Source organism: Diaporthe citri, assembly GCF_014595645.1.
Source record: "Diaporthe citri strain NFHF-8-4 chromosome Unknown scaffold_6, whole genome shotgun sequence".
In the NCBI taxonomy this organism is placed as follows: Eukaryota; Fungi; Ascomycota; class Sordariomycetes; order Diaporthales; family Diaporthaceae; genus Diaporthe; species Diaporthe citri.
Window position 1 is genome coordinate 868,219 of NW_025064851.1, and position 23,095 is coordinate 891,313.

Here is a 23,095-nt window from a genome sequence, read left to right on the forward strand (position 1 = left end):
GATCCCGGCTCTTCCCTCTCCAAATCCCCTCTGATATAGCCACGACCAAGCACCTATACCGGGTCCCGCAGTTTTGGGTTCGTAGGATTCTGCCCATGCCACATGGTTCTGATTCCCCCAAACCGCCTTTTTCTCCCTACCAACATGCTGCGCTGCCGCCGAACGTCAAGGCCCCTTCCCCCCTCCCTTTCTCCAAAGCCGTGGAGTGGCTTGATAGCTCCAAACCTTATTGGCAGTCGAGGGTCTGTTTCGGGCGATTGTTTGGCCCCGTCGGCGTTCACGCCCTAGCCGCGGCGCTGCCCCCTTGCGCGTGTATTTGGGCTGCTCAGATTGGCGTATGTGTGTGTCCGTGTGTCTGTGTGTATCCCTCGGCTATCGCCCGCCCAGCCGAGGTAGTATACATCGTTGCTGTCCCGCGATCAGCACCACGCTGGATTATCCCGCGGATATCGCTATCTATGGCGGTGTGTGTGTCTATCCCTGAACAGGCGGGCGGTTCCAAGTGCGGACGGGACGTTCATTACTCTGTACGTCCACCGGTCAGTCTTCCAAGCGGCACAGCGGACAAGGGGGATCATTACAGATTCGGACCGAGGGTGCGACGTCAAGGAAAAGGAGCTGGGGCTTGGTCCCTCTCCTATGCCTGCTCCGGAGGATGGGAGGAACAGGCAGACAAGACAGACAGGCACGAGCCAAGTCATTATGCTCGGAGAACACCAGCGCCTATCTGCCGTGCCCGGCGCCGTTGCGATCTCCTCGGTGCCGCGGCCCCATCCGACCTTGCGAGATAGGCGAGGCGTCAAACTCAGCCTGCATTGGGTCCTCGATACATGGGATGAAGAAGAAAGACCCCTAACAGTCCCCTCTATTGCCTCCTATAGCACCCAAGCCTACAACGGCTCGCAGGGTCATCCCTCGTGCCAGGCAACGTTGCGAAAAACAAGCCCGGGTCTACTACTGGTATTAGGAAGGTACACGCCCATACGACAGTGACATTTGTGACTGCTCAGATCGAATTTTGTCGTGCTCTGCCATCCAACCATCCTCTAATCGATCTGTTGTCTTGTCCACCTACCTGCCTCCAACAAAACAATGCCCTCATGCTTTGCTCCACCTCGATGATACTCTTCCCCAACCAACTGACGACATAACATCCTTGGGCAGCGTCGTAGTCGCGGCTGTCGAGATGCCTAGCCGGCGAGGACCAAACCGGGGACCTGCCTCCCCCCTCCCATCCCGCCGCCGGTTTTCCCTCCTCCTGTTACTCCTTCTCGAATGCGGAAGCTCAAGTCGGGCAGAGACCCAGGCCTCCCCGCTCTTATCCTGCCATACTATGCTGCTGCTGCTGCTCACGTGGGAGCGGGAGCTTGTGGGCAAGGTTTGGGTTTTTCCCCGCGAGGGAGGGAGTTGCGTGTGCCGTTGCATATTGCATCTACGCAGCCCTTGCGTATGTGCGTGCGTGCGCGCGTGCGTGTGCATATACATGTGTGTTTATCATCTGGGAGGGGGAGGGCTAGCATGTGGAAGCCTGTGTCCTGTCTGAGCCGCTTGCTCCTCTCGATGGATGAGTGGCTGGGGAGGCTGCTCCCCTCTGAGACACCCTCGACACATGTCAAAAAGGCCTGCGGCCGTCTCCGCCGCACGTGGGGCCGGCTTTGCTTGGTTGGAATATCTCCGAGGCCTGGCCCTGGGGCCTGGGCGCATCATAATAACGAGTGGCACATATTAGTTGGGACACAGGCAAGGGCTCTGTCTCTCTTCCCCCACGCTTGCCTTGCGACGTGGGATTCGTAGGCCGTGGGGAGAACCTGAGAGGACCCCTGTTTATCGTACTGTTGTATCGGAGACGAGATCCTGATGTGCGGACGAATCATGGCCATCTCAACAAGTTGGTTCCCTTGTTGGAAGCTTACACTGTCTGGTCTGTACAGGCAAAGAAGATCGACGGCTCGAGCTTAGACAAGGCCACCTGCTTGGCCGTTCTCTTCGCATGGATCCAGGACACGAGCATCGCATCTTCCTGTTCCCCGAGCCTCGGTGTTCCGCGCGGAGATGTGGAATGTAGCAGCGAGTAAATATCTAGTACCCTCTAGTGCCTCTACAAGTGGGCAAAAACCGCGGGATATATCTCACTGACAACCGCAGCGGAGTGCCTGATGAAACCCAGACCTCCCCTCGCCCGTTCCTCTTACCCCAAAGCCACCCCCATCCAATCCGGGGGAGGCCGTCCGCCAAAGACGCTCCTCTCCCCATGTGGCTTAAGAGCAATGCTATCACGAGCATCGCCCATGATCTGCAATCCTCCGACCCCGAAATCGCCCGCGCAGCCCCCCGGCGTTTCGCCCTTGCTCGACGCCATCCCCGACTCGCAAGTGGTCTATCCCAGTGGGCACCCAGGTAGATCTCAGTGGAAAAGTTGAAAATCGAAACGCGTGGTCAAGCTATGTTCTGCCTGGGCAGAGCAGCCAAAGCACTGTGAAAGAATAGGGGACTGCCACAGCTCTTGAGAGCCGGGCAGAAACCTCCTTCGAAGACGGCCGGGGCGTGACAGCCGGTCAGGTATCACCTTGGAGCGAGAGTTCGCGCTCAGCCCGAGCACTCACATGCAAGAAGGGTTCGAGTCAACGCTTCTTCTCTCCAATGGGTGCTCGTTGACGTTGGGGTTTGGAGACGGCTGGGCAGATGCCCCAGGGGAGCAGCAGGGTGGTGTGGCTGGCATCCCGGTTGACAAGATCGCGCCCCACGCCTCCCGCGCATACGAAGCGGGTCGATCACACGCCGTGCAACTCGACGCCGGAGAAAAGGAATGCGCTCTCGGACCTGGAGCTGATGAAGCTGGATGCTGCTGGGCCTTTTGAGGCGGGGTGGACGTTGTGCGGGCTGAGAGTGAGCGAGAAGAGGAAACGATGAGCGTCGATCATATCCTCCTGCCAGTGCAGGTGAAAGGGGGCTCAGACTCAGGCTCAGCAGCAGCAGCAGCACCCTGCATGCTGCAGCTACGGTCAAGCTGCAGGCTGACCGCAGGCTGGCCCGCTGCCACCCAGCAGACCGTTGGCGCCCAAAGGAAAGGGGGATGAATGGGGGAGCTATGTGCTCTATTAGGAAGGTCGGGATCTCGCCGTGACAGATCTCATTTGAGCATCGCCGCCGCTGCTGCACCAAGCATCCGTACCCAAAGGTGTGGAGGGGCAGCAAACCAAGATCTCACTTGCCAGATTCCTGGCTGCTGCTGCTGATGATGGTGTGGTGGTGGTGGTGGTGGTGGCTACATACATATGTACTCCTGCCCACCCCCAACATGCAGGAGCTCCCCTTGGCTGCATGATAGGCCGCCGTGCAGGAACAGTCTGACAGGTGGCAGGGGGCTTGGACGAAAGGGTAATAGTATGCGCGTCTGCAGTCGCGCGTGGGAAAGAAGTGCTATTTCTTCGCGTCTATGTGCTCTGCTGCACGTGGTTGTCGACTGCTATGGGAGTCGTCTGCAATCACGTGTCTGTGTTCGTGACGAAGGACGGGAGATTTTAAGAATTTCAGAGACATGTCTGGTTCCAATATGTACAAGTCTAGCCCATTACCCCATATTCCAGGTCGCCGCGTCGGGAAAGCAGTTCGTGCGCCCGTGATAAGCTGCAGTCATCTTGCAGCTTACACACATACATACAAAATTACACGTCGTATACAAGCTGGTGTCAGCCAGTCACTAAGTCGCGCCGCAGGGCGGCCATGCATAGACGCCCGGCCGGACGTGCAGAAGGTGGTTACGTTACACGGGACACAGGAAAGACAGCAACTCGAGCCAGACAGCTATTCACACCGGGCGGCCAAGAGCCCCCTCGGGCATCTATACCGCATCAGCTGTACCCGCCGCGCCCGGAACCCGCGCAGGATCTCTCCCGGTCCCCCTCTGTGCTGTGATTCGGCTTACCTCCCGCTTCTGTCCTCGGCACCGCCGACCGGTCCGCATCGAGGGAGGAAGGAGTACAGGCACCTGGCGCGGGTGCCCAAGGCGGGAGATGGCCCTAGGCTATAGGATGCTGCCCACACACCCGCCTCGTAAGCGTTCCTCATGAAGAACGGCTGTGTTGATGCCTTGGCTTGAAGAGGAGTCGTGGCTCAATCCCCGTTGTCCGTGGGCAGGAGAAGCGCAGCCCGGAAAGGCGGAAAGGGACCGCTCGTAAATATGTGGGAAGGTTTGGTTGGGGGCGAGCGGTTCGCAGACGGACAATGGTTTTGATGATCATGGCTTCGAGCAGTCCGATGCTCTTGTCCTTTTCAATCTTCTACATGAGACCCGGGCATCTACTCCATCCCTCTCTACCGGCCTTGCGGCCAGGGTGGGTTATATTAGCATCGAGCTGGGACAGCGACAGTGAATCGTCTTCGTTAAAAGATTCGAACAGCCAGCAACAGCATGCTTTCCCTGCTGGATAGCATCGGATGCGTAAACATCGAGAGAGGGATTACTCTTCTATTGCTGCTAATATACTAAAGGTGATACAAGACGTCGAGCTCTAGCTTTTGTAAAGAAGAATTCCTTAAGGAGATAACTACAGAAGAGTTTACACCAGATGAGGTTGCCCAACAGGACGCTATCCCAGGGGAGGTTATCCCAGGGAAGGTTATCCCAGGGAAGGTTATCCCAGGGAAGGTTATCCCAGGGAAGGTTATCCCAGGGAAGGTTATCCCAGAGGAGGTTATCCCAGAGGAGGTTATCCCGGAGGAGGTTATCCCGGAGGAGGTTATCCCGGAGGAGGTTACATTGAAGCGAATATCTTAGGGAATAAGGACTTTAGAGCGGTAGTCCTATCACGAATTAATCTACGTAGAAGTTTAAGCCTGAGGGATTATCCTGTTGGGGCGGGCGGGGGGTAGGGGAAGTGGGAAGCAGTTGTTCAGTCTACACTGGTCAAGGCATGCCCAAAATTGGGGATTACCATCGTCTGCATGGGTCCTTTTTAAGAGGTGATAGAATTGTGATACTTTCGTCTGGCAATGTGTGCTTATCTCTATTTCAGTGACCAAATGTTTATCGTCTAGGAGCGAGGCTTGGTCTATGGTTGTGCAAAGCAGATTTCATTGCGCCGTCATGTTGTTGACAGTAAAATATCCCATGGGATTAATTAAAGGACTAGAAAATCCTGCAGTCGAACCGCCCATACCAGTATTCTGTGGCAACAGACGAAGTTGACGGATCCCATCGCCATGAATCAATCCAGTATCTATCAGTGTTGCCACCAAAGGAATTCTCTAATGAGCCCATTTCCCAATCGTCAGTTAGAGGCTGAAATGTGTCCTTGACCTTATAGCCATTAAAATTCACAACTCTTAGATTGGAAGGGGTTCGCTCCGCCCACTCCAAAAGCTGGGCAGCACTGAAGGTTCTCTGTGTGTAGTCGACATGACGAGGATACCCTCCGCTGTCCTGAACGGAGCGGCTTGTTCGCAATACTACAGTTACTGAAACACTCTGGCCGAGCTCTATGCCGAGTTCAACCAGTATACGGCATACCTTCACAAGCGAATGGTTGACGCAGCATCTGTCCTTCCCGCCGAGTAGTCCTTGAGATAAGTCACTCGTAATATTCTCAAGACCGAGGATCAAAGCAGTAACCCACACAGGTAATGATATCTCCTGGTCTTTCGAATAGCCATGATCCACTTGTACGTGAGCCACAACCATTTCGTCTTCAGCCATGCTGTCTTTGGTCACATAGCTTCGGAGCAAGCCTAAAGCCAAATCGTAGTTTTCGTCTTTTCTCTTCAAAGCGAAGTACATGGAGGCGATGAGGACGTTCGCTCCTGCTGTTCGTGGGTGGACCCTGGGAATTTTGCCGACCTCAGAGAGCACAAAGGGGTCCAGCCTGCAGTAAGCTGCGTACTGCAAGAACGATACCGGCTCATTATGGCTGTTGTCTTGAGAACCGGACCCACTATCACCATCTCTCCACATAGGAGTGAGGAGTGGCTGCAATGGAGTTTCAAACTTGCTGATAGTGTCGAGACTGAAACTCCGACAGAATGACCTGTTCAGATAATAGTCTAGCTCCATATTTCTTTTGGAGATTCTGGAGTAGATCAGGTATGCCAGATAGATGCGTCCGTAAGGATCTGACTGGTGAAAATCTGGCCAAGACTCTTCCAAGACCGCGTACCGCTTCGGGTTGTTGACCAGGTAGTCCCGGGCTGTCCGGTGGCAGAACCTGACTTCCGGTGGCACAAATAGACTTTTCGGCGCTTCCGTAATCTCAAGCAAGCCTCTTGCCAGTCCCTTAACACGCTCGGCAACACATTGTAACCTTTCTACGAGATCTTGCTCCGAGTATGGCCGACACTTTGTCGATGGTGGGAAGCTCGGGTCCAGTAGTCCAGATTCGTCAACCTCAGGCAGCCAGGAAAATGACAGGGTAAATAAGGGGAAGTCTTTTGGTGCAGCGGCGGCAAGGAGAAGCATACGGTTGGACAATTTCCTGTCGATGGGACTCTTCTCGATTGGCTCCCGCAACGCGTCGTCCAAGTCATCGAGGTCGGAGGGATACTCTCGCAATTTCGCTTTGAGCAGATCGGCAGAGTATCGGTGGCGGATACCTTGTCGCACAGTGTCGATGACGAGATGTGCCCAGAGAAAAATGCCTTGCGCCTGGCCAACGAGCTCCACAACGATATCTACAATGGTCTTCTTCATCAGGTAAGCCCCGATCTGGCGAGCATCTCGGTCCTGCTCCAACTGGCGGATGGCGTAGGTCCTGATATCTGAGCGATTGAGCTCGTGCAAGTGCAGAGTCGGATGGGCCGTGAATACTGTCAGGAATGAACGCCACGGCCGAGAACTGACCAGGAGCTTGATATTCTCTCCAGTTGTCCAAGCCTTCAATCTCTCCGCCAAGACCTCATGATCCAAATCCCCACCTTCGCTCTCATCAAGGCCGTCGATCAGGAAACAAATCCTATGGTCAGATTTGTCTATCTTGTTGAGAAGGAGATCAAACGCCTCTTCTATTTGCTTGCTGCTGAAATCTTGAAACTTCTCCACCGAAGCATCGAAATGGAATCGAGACGTCATGATCTGTTTGAACTGGCGAGGGAACACGTGCTCAATCAGGCCTGGGTGTTGACTCAAGACTTGGAAAAGTAGCGATCTGAACATGCCTGGGAGTCTTCGCTGTGAATCTGAGCCAGCAGCCCAGAAGTAGAACTGGCCGAAAATGAGTTGTCTGTTGCCAGCCCATGCTCTCAATTCCTCCCGAGCCCTCGGGTTTCCGCCGATAAATTTCATCAGGGTGGACTTGCCTGCTCCCGGGTTGCCGGAGATATGGAGAACGTTGTTGCCAGTCCTCAGCCAGCTGGTGAAACGGCTGCGGACCTCTTTCCGATAGTCCTGGTCCCCTTCCACAGGCTCGAGAACCCAGCGGCAGGTGTCGGGGTCAGCCTCAAGAATCTGGTCCCGACGAGAGACTATTTCATCAGGTATGAGATGACGTAAAACACGGTGTTGCATTGGTATGATGGTGATCAAGGACTGCATTTCTTGAAGCTGCCGAGAAATGTCAAGCTGCGCCGGAGTGGGCTGTTGGTTGGATTTGACGAGTTCCTCCAACAAGTCCAGCAATTCAACTCGAAGCTTCTTGAGCTGTCTTGATTGTTCGGTCTTCAAGTAATTGCAATCTTGTTCAATCCTCGTGATTTGGAGACCGATAGCTGATTGGTCTTCCCTAAGCAGGGAGGTATGATTAGTGTATCATTCCAAAAGTGTCCTACTATATGATGGAGCCGACTCAAGTGCTGGATTACCTTAGTATAGCAGTGAGATTCAGCTGAATTTCGGCGCGACTTTCTTGAAGCTGGGACTTCAGCCGGGCTACTTCATCCTTTTTCAGAATGTTTTTCCACTTCGCGTTCAAGCTTTTCCAAAACAACCGTCTTCTCCCAGGCGCTTTCATTTCATCGAGCAAGTCTTTGAGGGTCTTCGCATCTTCCCTGCAGTCTTTGGCAAGACGTTGTATATTCTTCTCTGCCTTTATTTTGACGGGGAAGTCTGCCTCCAATGCCTGCGTAAGCAACTCCAGATCGTCCGTCACATCTTCAAGGCGGGCGTTTTCAGTGGCGACTCCGTCCAGGGAGTGATAGATCTCCCAAGTCCCGGTGATAAGATTCCATGAGAAATCCACGAAGGCCACAATTGCGGAGGCGACGCCTATGGCAGATAGGGGATCCATCCTCTGCTTGTGATGGCACAGCTATACAAGACTGCACTGTGTTCCACCAGAGTTATTCTCGAGTTCTGGGCTTTTGGTAATTCCGCTCTAGTGCAACAGCGTAAGGTGCCGTCTTAATTCCAGAACAAAACGGCTCGCAGAAGTGGTCGCCAGCTCGTATCTACTCGGCGCTTCGGCTATGGGAAAGGTTTAGGTCTGTTCGTTGTGTTGTGTTGAGCCGGCTGGCGATATATTCTCTGGTCCAACGCTTTGAAAGAGGATCGGCGCCTAAGAAGAAAGCCATGGGCAGATTAGCGTTGGGTTCCCGAGAATGATTTCCATCCCTATCCAGCTCCATGCACTCAGGGCTGCCCTTACCAAGATCAGCAAACGGCTTGTAGATCTTCAGCAGCAGCTGATGGCGCGATGCCGATACGGAGCTTAGATTGCGGGGTGCCGCAATAGGCTGATGAAGACGGAGGCGAGACAACATGATTGCAGGTGATCCGAACAAGAATTGTAGAAGGGAGTTGGTACCTACTCAGTCTATAAGTAGTTGAGAAGAATTAGTTGTATTGATGGGTAGAGGAGAGAATCTCCCTAGCTAGGACTCTTAAAAATATGGAGCTCTAGTTCCTGCTTGACTGAAGCAGAAATCCGGCAGAGGAGGCCGGGGGAGGAGGGCTCGGGGCGGGGCACTTGGAGGGACGAAGGTGGCCCATCCGGAGGTCTTGACGGGCACAGTAATACAATACTGCGTTGTACTCTGGATGTTCTGTAGTTCTGACCTTTTGACAATCTCGCTGCATGTACAGTGGTACAAGACACCGTCTTGTTGTTTCGGTTCGAGCAGCGCTGAATATGTCAAGGGAAAAGTTTTCAGAAGTTGATTGGAACACCGAATAGGCGAGTGCGGAAAGAGCTCGTGAAGGGAGAAGTCTTGATGAGGGGAGAAAATGAGCCAGGTCAGCAGGCAGGCACGACCCTAAGCACTGCAATGTTGTCAGCTGCATATGGCTTCTCATTCAGCTCCGACGTGCAGGCACTGCCCACCTGCAGTCAATGTGTAACAAATAACGAGCCCTCTACATTCAGCATTCCGCTGCCCTAGCAGTATTGATATGTAATAATTCTAGTGACACACAAATGCTTGCCGTTGGAAGTAGCGTGATCTTGACGCACCTAGACACTGGGCCTTCTTGCTTCGTGACACAGAAGCGTGCCTATACGTAAACCCTCTCGGTCCATACCATCGTTTGGCATGGTATCTACTCCAGTTGCTTTCACACGAGTATCGATTCGAACACAACCAGTATACTGTCTTTCTACTTGGCCCGTGTTAGTAATAATCACCAAAGTCCATGGTGTGTCGGAAACAAGCCTTCCGTCATCATTTCTTGATAACACATTCTCCATACAGCCGTACAGCCTCACTGACAATCACCCTGGCCTCAAATGACGGCGTGTATACTTCAAAGGTCTCCCTGAAAGCGTGTACGACACCACAAGCGGCCGCGCCAACCAGCACCAGACACATTACATCCGCTTCCCGGGAGGCTGCCTGCAGCTGAGTTTCCAGGTGTAGATCCTTCGCCGGCATGGCCAGTGTCATCTTCGTAGAGCTGGGCCGTGCTCGTAAATCGGCTACACATCGCCTCCGAGTCTGATGTGTTCGCTCTAGAGACTGGCATTGTGCTGTTGTCCACATCAAACTGTGCCCTCTTCAGGACCCGACCCCTGCTCTCACCTGCCGTGCACAGAATAGATCTGGCAGGCTCAGTGAATACTGAGCCGAGCCGGGCCCTTTTCGAGGCTCGATGATCTAGTCCAGTTGGGTCGTATACTTGAGAGGTGGTCCCGGTTTTGTCGTGAATGCCGCTGTTCTGATGCTTCTCCACGTTTCGGCTGCCGGTTGTCTCTGTCTTCACATGATCCTCGTCACCTGAATAGTCACAAATATTATCCGATTCATAGTCCTGGGCTTGTTGGCTCCGACTACGACCACTGTCAATTTCATGTAGAGGACGTTTGTAATTGGCAGCAGAATATTGCTCGTTGGCGCAGTCCTGAGTGTCTGGACGAAGACGTTTCGGCCGGCGGGCGACGGGATTGTGTCCTGCTTCCGTGCCATGGCTTATAGCGGTGGATGTCTCAAGGCGATTGACCGCGCCCATATAAATCTGTCCTTGGACGCTAATCACCACAGGCTCTGTGGTAACGAGTAATCGCACTAGAGGCTGTCTAATGATAGAATGTTGATGAAAGGATTTGATTCCGGACTACCCGATCATCCTGATCCACCACACTTTCGTGTCCGGGGGCGCCAATGGACGAGTATTATCGGCCGTGGCTTCCATCTTTGACTGTGGAAGAAAAGTGTCCTGTACGTATATTCCCGTACAACGGGTCTACGCGTGACGAAGTCTGGGTGCTAAGACAGAAGTGGCTTCCTAGCCATCCTTCTCCACCTGCTCTTTGGAACCCTCAGATGTTGTCCCCGGTTTTAGCAGCCCACTGCCTAGAGAATGACCCCAGATAGAGACCCAGTCTCGACCGAACGAGCCTTGGTAGCTCTGGCCAGACTCGTGGGTTACATTTGGTTTGAAGCGGACTATCATGGCGAGTCCTGGACCAGTGGATGTGCCGGCGGTGGCGTTTATGGTCCATTCCTTCTGTGCTTGATCGATATCTCTTCCAGGGTCCTGCGAAGCGGAGTCTTTCTTTTCGCCGTAGGTGATGACCTGGTCGTTCCCAGGATTGGAAAGATGCAGCTGATAGAACCAAAAGGCTGCGCTGTGGGGAGGGCCACCGGTCGATGGATGCTTGCCGGTGGGGAATTCCAGGCAGACCAGTCTGCCGCTGGGCTGAGCGAGAAGCTGCTGCATTCGTGCGGCCCATTGCGGGCGGGACGAGGGCGGAATTGCGCAGAAGAACTGAGAATCGGTCAACACTGTGAAAATGGACATATCCCTGAGCACAAGATTGAGGCAAAGGAGCCTAATGAATGACCCGGACAACGCAATCGAAATGGAGTTGGAGGTGTTTTCAGAAACTGGGAGAGCCTCACAGTGTAATCGAAAATGAGATCAAATTGCTCAGTGCCAGCATCGACCAGCCAGTCGTCTGAGAAGAAGTCTCCAGATACCCAATGGACGCGTCCTGGAGATGGGCTCTTATTCTCGACCCAAAAGCGCATGGCGGGGTTGTCTTCAACGGAGTGCTTCCGCTGTGTCTGATGTGCCTGTAGCATCTCGTCGACGCCATTCAAATATTGCCTGGCGGCGTCCAGGGCAGACGACGAGATCTCCAGCCCGATGACGTCGTACCCGAATACCTTGGCGAGGAGCACAGCATCGTAACCCCTGCCGCAAGCGGGCACCAGTGCCTTCTTCCTCGGTGCCATAGCTGGAGCGGTCGCGTAGGAAGAAGACTGGCCAGTTTCATGGCTAACGAAATCGCTGAGCAGCCCAAGATCGGGATACGTGCCGTCAAAGAGCTCAGGATAGGTCGTGAGGGTCTCGTGGAGAGCGAGGCTGGGCCCGCCCCGGTCCCAGCTGGTTCTTTGCTGCTGCCACAGCTGGTCCCATAACGGACCATGCTCCTGGACGGACTTGTCTTTGAAATGGTCCTGGAGGTCATCAGCCAGAAAATCCGCGGGAAATCTCAGGGGGCCTGAATGGCCGGGCATAATGGCCTTGACGGCCATCTTGGAGAGAAAAGAAATATGATCCAAAGACGATGCTGGCGGCGGCTTGAATGACGCAGGCCAGATAATGGATTGTACCAAGAAGAAAAGAAGACGGCTCGATAGCTTACCTGCAGGCTTGGGGTAGACATGGCGGAAAGAGACAGGAGACAGACGAAAATCTCACAGGTACCTACTCAGGCAGCAAGGCACAAATGGCCCCGATGCTCTTTTAGTCTTGATCGAAGAAGAGACAATGATGTGCCCCAACATGAGGCGGTCTCGTGATGGTCTGGTCGCGCCTTCACGTTCAATCCCAGATGACTTGATGCCGGCTAGTGAGTTTCTCAACCGTGCCACAGAATGCAATTAAGAGGATCCCAATTGCTGAGCCGGTGCTGGTATATGGGGCAATTGGTTTTATTGGGTAGTGTTTGGCAAACGGTCGGCGATGTCGAGGAGAAATCGGCGATGAATCATTGCTGAACGCGGCAGCTCGGACCCACCTTTGTCATTCAGGGCCTCCTCCCGCAACAGCCATCCCTGCCCTTGACGGACGTCAACATCTAAACCTGCATCTTACCTTACTGCCAAACAGTAAATGATGCCCTTGATTCACCTCTGATATGTGACATCCTCAGTGAGTACAGCAAAATAAGTCGTCTTGTCAGGGCGAATTGAAATGCATCACGGCCGTGATCCGGGAAAAGGAAATAGAGGCCGTATCCCTGAAGGCCCGCTGCGACAGGGATGGTGGGCCACAAAAGATACCTCGGCTCAGACGCCGGATGATTATCTACTTGGTGACAAGCAACGACACCCACGTACGATGAGGAACTACCAGCACAGGACAGGACACATGTCCAACCTTAGACTGACCTGAACACCTTTATACAACATATTTTCCTGTTTGAAGAAATCCAATCCACCACGGTCTTCACCGTCACACCAGAACATCATGGATGTGAACAGCTTGTTTGATGTCAAGGTCAGTGAGACCGAGCTCGGCATGTGAGAGAGCGCGCCCCTGGCTGACACACCACCACCACCACCACAGGGCAAGGTCGTCCTGGTGACAGGAGGAGCCAAAGGAATTGGCCGAATGATCTCCGAGGGCTTCGTCGCCAACGGGGCAAAGGTCTACATTTCCTCGCGGGACGGCAAGGCATGCGACCAGGCCGCCGAGGAGCTCACGGCCCTAGGTATGCACATCACATCACCACCGTTCATCCCCCCCCTGTAACAACCATCCCACTCACGCCAGACAACCAGGCAAGCCCTCAGGCGGCAGCGCCTCCTCCCTTCCCGCGGACCTGCAGTCCCTAGACGCCTGCAAGAGCCTCGCCGCGGAGCTGTCCAAGCGCGAGCCCGCCGGCCTCGACGTGCTGGTCAACAACTCGGGCGCGGCGTGGGGCGAGCCCCTCGAGACGCACCCGGACGCCGCCTGGACGAAGCTGCTGACCCTCAACCTGCAGCGCGTCTTCACCCTGACGCAGCTGCTCATCCCGCTGCTGGAGAAGAAGGGGGGCTCGGCCTCGCCCTCGCGCATTATCAACATCGGCAGCATCGATGCCCTCCGCGTCCCCACGATGGAGAATTATGCGTACAGCGCCTCCAAGGCCGGGCTGCACCACCTCACCCGCACGCTGGCGGTGGCCCTGGGCCCGAGGGGCGTCACCGTCAACACCCTCGCGTGCGGGCCGTTCCCGTCCAAGATGATGCGCGCCGTGCTCGCCTCGGCCGGCGACGCCATCGCCGAGGCCAACCCCCTCGGCCGCATCGGCACCCCGCAGGATGCGGCCGGCGCGTGCCTGTTCCTGTGCGGGCGGGCCGGCGCGTTTGTCAACGGGGCCACCCTCGCGCTCGATGGGGGCGTGAGCTTGCTCGCCAGGCTGTGAGGGGCGAAGTTGTCGCGTCTGTCAAGGGGGAGGCTGCGCGCAGGAGGCTGGGTGGTGGTGGTGGTGGTGGTCGCGTCGTGGGCGGGTGGGTATAGGCGGCTGCTTGGGCGCGACGTCGGAATTTGCGAACCTGAAATGAACGGTCCGAAGCCTGGGGTTGAGTGAGAAGAGACGGGACGCAGGGTGTATGTATGTGTGTGTGTGTGTGTGTGTGTGTGTCTGCGCGTATGACCAAGCAGCAAGGAAACACATGGTCTGCCATTCAACCCGCCCGCTGTGCGACGGACGCGGGAGAGGCAGGTACCCAAGAAGCGGCGAACGCGTTTCACAGGTTACGCATCTGTATATGTATACATATATGCCCCCGCCATATACGGGCGCTCCATTCGCGTATTTACCCACTGAGCCCGAATGCATGTACGTACCTGCCAGTTCAAATATCGCACTCTGTGAACACATGTATACATGCCTACAGGGTACGTACGTCATGTGGTGCAATGAGACACAGGCACGCCACCATTTATGTTTGTAGCGGTAGGTCGTCCTTTGCAGGGAGTGATCTCGCAATGGCCTGGCCGAAACTGGATGTGAGATAAGAAAGGGATAAGGGTATAGCACATATATAAGACACACAGATGTGGCATTCAGAACGGTGTCCCCGTCTCAAAATCACATGAACTTTCAGCCTGAAATCCATAAAAATCAGGCGGCAAAAAAATTGCAGGACGGTTAGGGTAATAGTGAGGTAGTGAGTCGGGTGGATTCTCACCACCGACGGCTTTCCATTTAACTCTAATATAAGGATATCTTTCTCTGCTCTGGAGGAGGGGCCATCCGCCACGGGCCGCGACCACCGTCCATCCGTCGCGTCCTCCATGGGGAACAATGCCGGAGGGTGACGGGGAAGGGCGCTGAAGTGTATGTGTGGCGGATACACTTGGGCATGGGCTGGGAGGCAGCCTGGCAGACGAGACGCATCGAGACACGGCATGCCGAGAACCAGCCTTGCCCGTCCGCCACATCCCTCCCCTCCTGGCCCAGATCGCAAATCGTCCCGTGTCAAGATCGCAGGAACCAAGTCCCTTTCACAAGTGCATCACCGCCCATGTCGCCACGGGAAGAACGGTCGCAGAGGGGTGGCGCCGTGGTGATGGCAACGTGTGTCTTGTCGGGGGGAAAACTAAACAAACATACTGAGGAGGGATATCGATGCAGTGCCTTGCCTCTTTCCCGGAAGCCCCTAAAATCCACCAACTCCCGTACGCCTTCTTCAATGTTGTTGTCGTCGTTGTAAATGCTGCTGACCCGATGCGCCCTCGTGTACTATACCCCGTGTGTCTGAGCCGCCCCAGATCCATGTATCTTGTCTCTTCCACACACTCTAATCGAAAATCACGATTGTCCTCTCCAATGCCGCTGGTTTCAAGTACGGGCCTGCCTCTGGCTGCTACCTTGTGTGCACGGACGTGGAGTCACTAACCCTCCGGAGTATGACATACCGAGTGTCCGACACAAGATGAGCAGTGGTGCCGATTTGACCCTAGAATAAGACTGCTTCGTCGGGTACAACGACAGAGCGCCTTTTGATCGGCTAGGCTGGCTGATAGGATGATCTCGCGAGTGTGTTGCAGGGGCACACACGCCCACCGCGGCTCTGCGTCAAAAAGATGGTCTGCGCTCCACGGCCCCTGGCCCTGGTATGCGAGTGGCCATATGGTGGTGGAGCCGAAAGGACCCTGAGTGCAGATGCGAGGGAAATTCGCGACCCCGGTTTGGCTGACCGGATCGGGTGGCCCGACGAGGTCCCCGAAAAGTTGGATGGAAGTTTCCCGGCCCAAATGAATTAGGAAGGAGGAAACAAAGACCTCTCCCACAATCCAGCCAAATCATGCGAATGTCATCCCATCCCGTAAACTCCCCCACACCTCCGCCGCATGAAACTTGTTCCCTTGTATGAGGAGAGATGTGTAAGAAAGTAAGAACAGAGGAGTAGCATGCTCTGGCTCGGCGAATGATTCGGTTACTATGACAATCCGATGTTCTCAAAGTCCCTCACCATGACAGCGACCTGAGCGCGTTTTGCAGCCTCGGCGACGAGGGTGAAGTCCTTGAGGAAAGCGTCGGTGGAGGGAGGGGCAGCGGCCTGCTTTGACTGCTGGCGCGGGGCGACGGCGGGGGCTGAGGCGGAATAGCCCTTTGTCGCGGCCTGGGGCCAGTGAGAGGCTGCAGTCTGGGTGCGTTGTGTGGGTGAGGATAGTGGGGCGTCCATTTTTGGCGGCGGCGGTATTGAATTTGGAGAGTGTTTAGATGGTGGCGGCTATCTTGGGAGGCGTGCGATAGGGAGGTAGATAGAGATAAGCCGGTCGTGATCGCTATGGGCTGCTGAGGGTGATGATGATGAATCACCGAGCAAGTTGGACGAAAGGATGCGAGGAAATGTCCTTATCGCTCGGAGACCGAATCAGTTGGTCGTGCGAGTGGTCTTGGGGGAGAGGATGTGTGGTGGTGGCAGCGGTAGGCAGCAGCAGGCTTGGAGACAAGGCTGCGACTTATTCGAGTATGCGCAAAGGCGTGCGTTTGCATGCGAGTAAGCAGGTATGCCGTCACTCAGTTCGCCGACGATAACACGCAGTGGAGGGTAACCTTGAAGGCTCGTCTTGTTTTTCCGGAATGGCAGAGAGGAAGAAGACAGAGGCAGATCAGGGTGGACCAGGCGGGTTTCGAGGAATATGGGGGATTGGAGAATGGAGGATGGGGGAAGGGAACAAAGCGAGGGAGCAGAAAGAGAAAAGAGTAGAAGGTGTGTGGACGAATGGGCCGAGGCGGGCTGGCGGCTGGGGTGATATATTTGGATTGATTGACTGGTTGATTGACCGACCGACCGAGTGAATATGGGACAGGCCGAGCGAGACGAGATTGGAGAAAGGTCGGAGAGTGAAGTTCCCAATCCAGGATCACTTCAGGTTCAGATTCAGGCCTCGCCTCGCCTCGCCTCGTCTCATACAGCTCTGACGGTTCGAGCGAAAGACGGTAGGTGGGAGACTGTGATACGGTATTTCGCCGAGGCAAAGTGGGGGTCGGACGATGCCGAGTTGTGACGATGCCTGGCCTGGCCTTGCCTGCCCTGCCCTGCCCTGCCTTGTACCTTCCCGGTGCTGGCTGTCCTGTCCTGGTTTCTGGGTCTTGGTCTGGGTCCGATCGTGTGAGTGCGAGAGTGTGGAAAAGGCGAAAGCGCGAAGAGAGATAGACAGAGAGTGTGTGGTGGAGCCTCGTTTGGAATTTTCTCGAGAATCATCATCGTTTCCTTCCTTTTGGATCTACCTACGTAAGATCTTTCGTGCTGATGCTGACAGCCACACTGACACTCAGACTGACGGACTGGACTGCCTCGCACAAAGGCCCATCCATGACAGGCGGCCGCGGATAGGCCAAGTCGCTAGTTCGTGACGGATGCACTCACACACACACACACACTCACTCACTCATACCCTCGATATCAGCTTCAGGTTCCGGTTCGGGCATTTGACTCGAGTCGAGTGCACTCGAATTCTCGCAAGTACAAGCGGTAGAGGGAGGTACGTACCGACGGTACCTTCCCGCCAAGTACCTCCGTGCCCTGCCCGGGCAGGCCCTATCAGAAGGTACGGCGGATGGACGGCTCGCAGAGCCACCGACTGCCACTTCTGCAAGCGGCAATAGCTGCAGCACGAGAGCTCTGGGGCCCCACACTCGCAGGTACCTTCTGTTTCCCGATGGACGGCCGAGACCTGGGGGCATACCGTTTGTCTTGTACCGAGGTACCCACTCGGCACAGTCAACTCGTCAGTCGTAAGTCGTCAATCGTCACCCCCAGATTCTGATTTGCCGCGCGACCCCAGTCTTTGGTCCGGATCATTCGACATGACGATGTTGCTTGGCTGCGTACTTGCAGCCTGTCACGGAGTCCACTCCAAAGTCTGCTGCATGTATGGAACATCTTCAGATGTCCCTCCTGTCTGCCTGTGTTGTATGTGGGCTGAAACGCCGGCCGGCTGAGGCTGGCCGGTGGGGAGGAGGTTTGTGTGGTGGCGGTCGATCAGCCCATCCCGATACACCCTCGCGTAGATATTCTACTGTGGTATCTCCTGTACAATGCAGACTGCGTGTTGTAGGTGGTCGGCCAAGGGAGGACGGGGTGCAGATGGTGTGGCAGGGCAAGGCACGGAATACCACCAGACGACATATCTAGCTCATCGACCGGGCCTGCAGGCACGTAGTAGGTCCCTACTGCAGGAGTGCAGGCCTGTCTACATGCAGCCTGCCAGCACCGACTCGGTCAAGAGAGGAGACTGCCAGTGCTAGCAACCTATGCTACTTACTGCCAGGCATCGCATCGAACCGGATCGAATCGACGATGGCCTCGCACCCGAATCAGGCAATCAGAGCGCCCGCAGCCGCGGCTAGTTGACCCGAGGGACGGACAACGGAAAAAGGGAAAAGGCCACATGCTGATCAGCCCCGGCCCTGCTCTGGGCTATCTGGATAAACCGCGAACCTTGTTTCAACCAGTCTATTTAACTCTGTCTACTACTCAGCAGACTATGTTGTGAACCTACTCCAACGAACTAGCGGGATGATCTCGAGTTGTTCAATATCGCCGAGCATTCGGGTTGGAGGCCCGGGGGTGGGGGGTGGGAAGGGGGATGGACGGGAGGGAAGCACAAGGGGGTCAAAGGTCAAGTCCGAGGCGGGCTCGCTTCACCGGGCAGTTTCGAGGCTGCTTTCGCGACATTGCGAACTGCAGAGCACCTTGCATGTGACAGGAGAGTAGCTCCGGGGAGATTTTGTCGATGTGAATTGAATTTCGCCAAGAGGCACATTAAGGGAGTATGGAAGGCGTGTCGCGAAAACAAAGCATTGGAGCATGGCAGGTCATAGCAGGGTAAAGGGAGTACAGCCGCGCCTATAGAGAAAAGGCGGCATCGGTGGGACATCTCACCATTAGAGAGCAGTAAGAACGAGAGCAATTTCAAGGTGAACTAGCTACGCGACACCGTTCCGATATGCGCGACATGGCAGCGGCCCCCCGACCAGGATCCCGGGTTCTCTCCGGGGATATTCGGGATCGTGGGCTCATGCTCTCATGCCTAATGCCGTCCCACCGCCATCTAGAGTTCCATCATCGTGAGATGTGGTCCAGGGTCCCTCTGGAATTTTTCTCCTTCGCGTTAATTACTGTGTAAATTCCCTCTGGGCCGGGGTTCAATTGGGCCCCAGTAGGACCGAGTTGGACCCCTGGGTTGCGAGAACCTGCATGTCCCGCTCTGCATGGAACCGCATGGGTAAGGCAATGGAACATCTGCACCTGCGAGTGCATAAATAAGACTATTTAATTTTTCTCTTCCGTCTCTACACTACATTAACGTCCCGTGATCTGATCAACCAACCGCCAGCGACAGAACGTGTCATTGCTCGGCGAAATTGGACATGTTGGGCGCTTGAGGGGGAAGAGGGGACGGAGAGGGATAGACAGACAGATGATCGCTTCTATCTGTGTCATATACACACAATATAGCCAGCCAGTCGGTCAGTCACTTGGCAATGGCATCATCCAGAGTGCCTGACACCCTTCCCGCCTGCACACCTGCCAGCCTGACGTAAACGGGGGCCGACGATCTGGAGATGCACGAGTCGCCGTCGCCGGCTCGCAGCACACGTGCGGCCGGGGCGTGGGAGCTGCAAACGCGATCAAGTCTGCTAGCAAGGTGGGGGAGGAGCAGCGATTGGTAGCGATTGGCACCGACTTAGGCCCCTTCGAGACACACCTTGGAAGGTTCGAACCTTCGATTCCGATTTTTGGAATTTCTCTTGGCCTCGGCGCCTGGAGGCATGACCATTGTCTCTTGTCTGCAAAGTTTCTCAACCAACCAGCCTTGCCTAACCCCTCCGCCGACCGACCCCTCCTCCCATTACCCAGCCTTCCGATACCAGTACAGCCCACTAGCCTTGCTCGCAATCGGGCTGCCGGGCTGCGTCACACGTGCAGCAAGGATCCACCTTCTGGCGCCCGACCTTTGTTTGTTGAGCCTGACCGTCTGAGCCTCGACCTTCCCGGCCCTTGACCCGGGCGGAACAGCTTTGTCCGTCGCGTAGCCCGCTCCGACATACCAACAAAGCAAGGCTCAGCGCTCCAGGTCTTGCAATCTGCCGCTGCCGCTTCCGTTGCCGCGGCCGTGGCCTGACTACCTGGGTACCTGAGGCCATCGATTCCAATGCTCCTGTCATGACAACATCTACCTCACCCTCCGCCTCGGGCAGCGGCGCCAGCAGCAACAGGAGCTGGGTCCCACCGGTGCCCACGCCCCTCCAGCGCCTGTTCGATGCCGTCCCCCTCGTCACCTACGGCCCCAACCAGCTGCCCTGCCGCTCGCCAGGCCCCTCCGACCTGCCAACCCACGTCTTCATCACCCACCACGACGCTGAACGCGGCGCACCGAGCTTCAACCCCTCGTGTCTCAAGTGGCAGGTCAGTCTTGAGCCTCTCAGCCTCATAGTCCCGCCAATTCAAGCTATAGCTAGCTATCTTGGAGCTCCACATGCCGGTCACTCCGATCCCTGCCCCTGCCCTCTCACCCTCTGCCCCCGAGCACCACCACCAAAATATCAACACCATTTTGGTAACTTCGAGCTGATCAAAACTACATGGTAGACCTTCCTCCGAATAGCCGGCGTCAAGTTCCACCTCCGACCCTCAACAAATCACGCCTCGCCAACCGGCGCTCTCCCCTTCCTGCTCCCAGCACTATCCACCATCACCCCGCCGACGACGACGACAATAACAACAACAACAACAACAACCAACCCCCGAAATACCGACAAATATGCCCGCCTCGACGGCAGGGCTACCCGGCCCATCCCCTCCTCGAGGCTAGAAGCATACGCGGCCCAGCACGGTGCCCTGCCCCCACCCACCCTGACCCAGCAGGCGCCCACGCCCCAGCTGCAGTCCCAGGCCCGCCGCCGCCAGGCCTACCAGTCCCTCCTCGACGGGCCCCTGCGCACCGCCTGGCTCTACACCCTGTACCTGTCGCCCCCCAACGAGCCCATCCTGCGCCGCTGGTACGTCGACCCGTCCTCCCGCTCCGGGCTCGTCCGCGACGCCCTGCTGCGCCGCGTGCGCGCCGTCGCCAGGGAGGAGGTTGCAAAGTCCGCAGAGGCGACCACCACTGCAGTGGGGGCTGATGGTGGTCGTGGGTGGAAGCTCTCGGGGAACGTGGGCGACCTGCTCTCCTGGGCCCTGGCCGGGACCGCGACCATCGACCCGGACCGCATTTACGCCGACGCCCGGCGCGCCCTCGACGCCCTGGAGACGTTGCTCTACCCCGGTGCCGAGGAAGAGGCTGACGGCCCGCCAGGCGGCGACGGCAGCGGGTGGTTCTTCGGCGCGCCGCACCCGACGCTCTTCGACGCCGCCGTCTTCAGCTATATCTACCTGATCCTGCACGGCGCGCGGGCGTCCTCTGATGGAGGACGCGAAGGCGGAGGACACGATCGCGAGGCGTGGGGCGACGACACGCTCCGACGCATCGTGCTGAAGTGCCCGCGGCTCGTCGCCCACGCGCAGAGGATACTCGACTCGTACTGGGGGGACCTGGACGACGGCGGGTGGGTCTCGCTGGATCACTAGGTGGGACGAGATGACCTTCACCCGTTCTAGAATGTCAATGGAAGCGGCGGCGATGGCGATGTTGCGACGATTCCAAGGCGCCGATGGCTTGGGCTGGGAAGATGAGACACCCCCGCTCGAATTCCCTTGGGAGCTCTCCGAAGAGCACACCTGGCCATACGGGCCCTGAAGTCATCCGCGTATGCTCGCATTTCTCCCCTGAATCCGATAAAGCGTAGGAGCCGCCTCTTGCTATCGGAAGACTACTGCTTTTCCTGGCTCTGGTGCTGAAATATAAGCCCATACACGCAAATATACATAAACGCCACTCACAAAACTCGTCACCCTCACGACTGTTGGCCCCCGCAGATTTCAAAAGGCGTACCCAGCACAGCATGGCAAGAGCGCACCCATCTTAGCAAGCGACTGGAATGGTTGGGGTTGCTCTCTAACCTAACGGGGTTCAGCGGGAACATGACATGTGCTCGTTCATACCCGCACAGTCATCGCACCATGGCAGAAGGTGGCCGTGTACGGATGTACATGCTGGCTGGGTGTGTCGAGCACCTTTCACACCACTCTCCAGGGCGTCGAAAGACGGACAGATACGTAGACAGACATACATACAACCAGATACCCAAACTCAAAATTAAATGAATGTTGATTAAAAACAAAAGAGCCGTCGTTTATACGTTGCCACTACCCCGTCTCTCAACCTCTCCAACCAGACCTTGGAGCATTCAGATGTCCGTAGGCATACTCCATAATGCGTGGTGAGACAAGCTAGGAGATCTCTTTGTCTGCGTATTCAGACGCACCTGCTGCGCCCGAACGCTTCCTGAGGCTGTCTCACTCTAGACATTTAATTAAGATGGTATAGTTAGGCAGGTAGATATGAAGGTATTAGTCCTTCTCTAATATTATTGGAGCCGATATGCGATAAATGGCGGTAGGGCTGGAGATGCGCATGTCAAACACAATCTGCTGCTGTAATGAATATCATCCAGTCCTGATTTTGTTTGTTTTTATACATGTTTTTTGTTCCCTTCTTTCCCCTCCCACCTCTCTATCTATCGACGTTGGTGCTGTCGCACATTAGCCGCCTACCATCTAAACCTTTTGGAACCCATTTGCTCCCTCCAGCCCTGCGTCCCCTTCATCCGTCGTCCCCTCGGTTTACCCAGCCGCTGCTTGTGCCCCATGTAAAAAAGCCCATCCTGCCGCCGCTCCGCCAACACTGTTCAACGCCCATCCCATCCCATCGCATCCCATACACCCCGTCAATCATCGGCCGAACCTGCGCCGCGCCGACCGTTCACCACAGACACATGTGCCCAGGCGTACATCCCCGCCCGTAAGCGTACGCGTACGCAAAGACGACAAGGGCGACGAGGCCCAGCCACAGCAGGAAAAACAAGAAGCCCAGGTAGAGGAGGATCCAGAGGAACACGGCCAAGCACTTGACCGACAGCTCGAGGAGGATGAAGACGACCGGGAAGTGGAAGAGCCTCAGGCCCGCGTAGTAGAGGGAATAAAAGGGCCGTCCGTCCATCCGGGAAGCCAGGAGAGGAGAGCTTTGTGTGTAGTCTAGTCGAATTCAAGTTGAGTCGAGGGCCGCCCTCACATTAAATGAAAAAGGGGAGAAGGTTTATGGGTTTGGGGGGTGGGAGGGGGG

General features: G+C 55.9%; 7 protein-coding genes across 7 annotated transcripts; 2 read left to right on the forward strand and 5 right to left on the reverse strand.

Annotated features, from left to right (window-relative positions):
• Positions 1-5,454: 5,454 nt before the first annotated feature.
• Positions 5,455-8,213, reverse strand: INS49_012255 (uncharacterized protein; the record flags this gene model as incomplete). Its single annotated transcript, XM_043172959.1, has 3 exons — positions 5,455-5,457; positions 5,510-7,709; positions 7,789-8,213. The coding sequence occupies 3 exons, from the start codon at positions 8,211-8,213 to the stop codon at positions 5,455-5,457; spliced, it is 2,628 nt and encodes an 875-aa protein (XP_043022256.1).
• Positions 8,214-9,517: 1,304 nt separating this feature from the next.
• INS49_012256 (uncharacterized protein) lies at positions 9,518-9,804 on the reverse strand (the record flags this gene model as incomplete). Its single annotated transcript, XM_043172960.1, has 2 exons — positions 9,518-9,520; positions 9,631-9,804. The coding sequence occupies 2 exons, from the start codon at positions 9,802-9,804 to the stop codon at positions 9,518-9,520; spliced, it is 177 nt and encodes a 58-aa protein (XP_043022257.1).
• An 838-nt stretch (positions 9,805-10,642) lies between these two features.
• Positions 10,643-12,029, reverse strand: INS49_012257 (uncharacterized protein; the record flags this gene model as incomplete). The annotated part of the gene is made up of 3 exons (XM_043172961.1): positions 10,643-11,125; positions 11,260-11,898; positions 12,009-12,029. The coding sequence occupies 3 exons, from the start codon at positions 12,027-12,029 to the stop codon at positions 10,643-10,645; spliced, it is 1,143 nt and encodes a 380-aa protein (XP_043022258.1).
• Positions 12,030-12,835: 806 nt separating this feature from the next.
• INS49_012258 (uncharacterized protein) lies at positions 12,836-13,775 on the forward strand (the record flags this gene model as incomplete). Its single annotated transcript, XM_043172962.1, has 3 exons — positions 12,836-12,865; positions 12,935-13,079; positions 13,150-13,775. 3 exons carry the CDS (start codon positions 12,836-12,838, stop codon positions 13,773-13,775), a joined length of 801 nt encoding a protein of 266 aa, XP_043022259.1.
• Positions 13,776-15,795: 2,020 nt separating this feature from the next.
• Positions 15,796-16,044, reverse strand: INS49_012259 (uncharacterized protein; the record flags this gene model as incomplete). Its single annotated transcript, XM_043172963.1, has 2 exons — positions 15,796-15,798; positions 15,832-16,044. 2 exons carry the CDS (start codon positions 16,042-16,044, stop codon positions 15,796-15,798), a joined length of 216 nt encoding a protein of 71 aa, XP_043022260.1.
• Positions 16,045-20,037: 3,993 nt separating this feature from the next.
• On the forward strand, positions 20,038-21,441 carry INS49_012260 (uncharacterized protein; the record flags this gene model as incomplete). Its single annotated transcript, XM_043172964.1, has 2 exons — positions 20,038-20,280; positions 20,464-21,441. The coding sequence occupies 2 exons, from the start codon at positions 20,038-20,040 to the stop codon at positions 21,439-21,441; spliced, it is 1,221 nt and encodes a 406-aa protein (XP_043022261.1).
• A 427-nt stretch (positions 21,442-21,868) lies between these two features.
• INS49_012261 (uncharacterized protein) lies at positions 21,869-22,972 on the reverse strand (the record flags this gene model as incomplete). The annotated part of the gene is made up of 2 exons (XM_043172965.1): positions 21,869-21,873; positions 22,765-22,972. 2 exons carry the CDS (start codon positions 22,970-22,972, stop codon positions 21,869-21,871), a joined length of 213 nt encoding a protein of 70 aa, XP_043022262.1.
• Between the last annotated feature and the right edge of the window lie 123 nt (positions 22,973-23,095).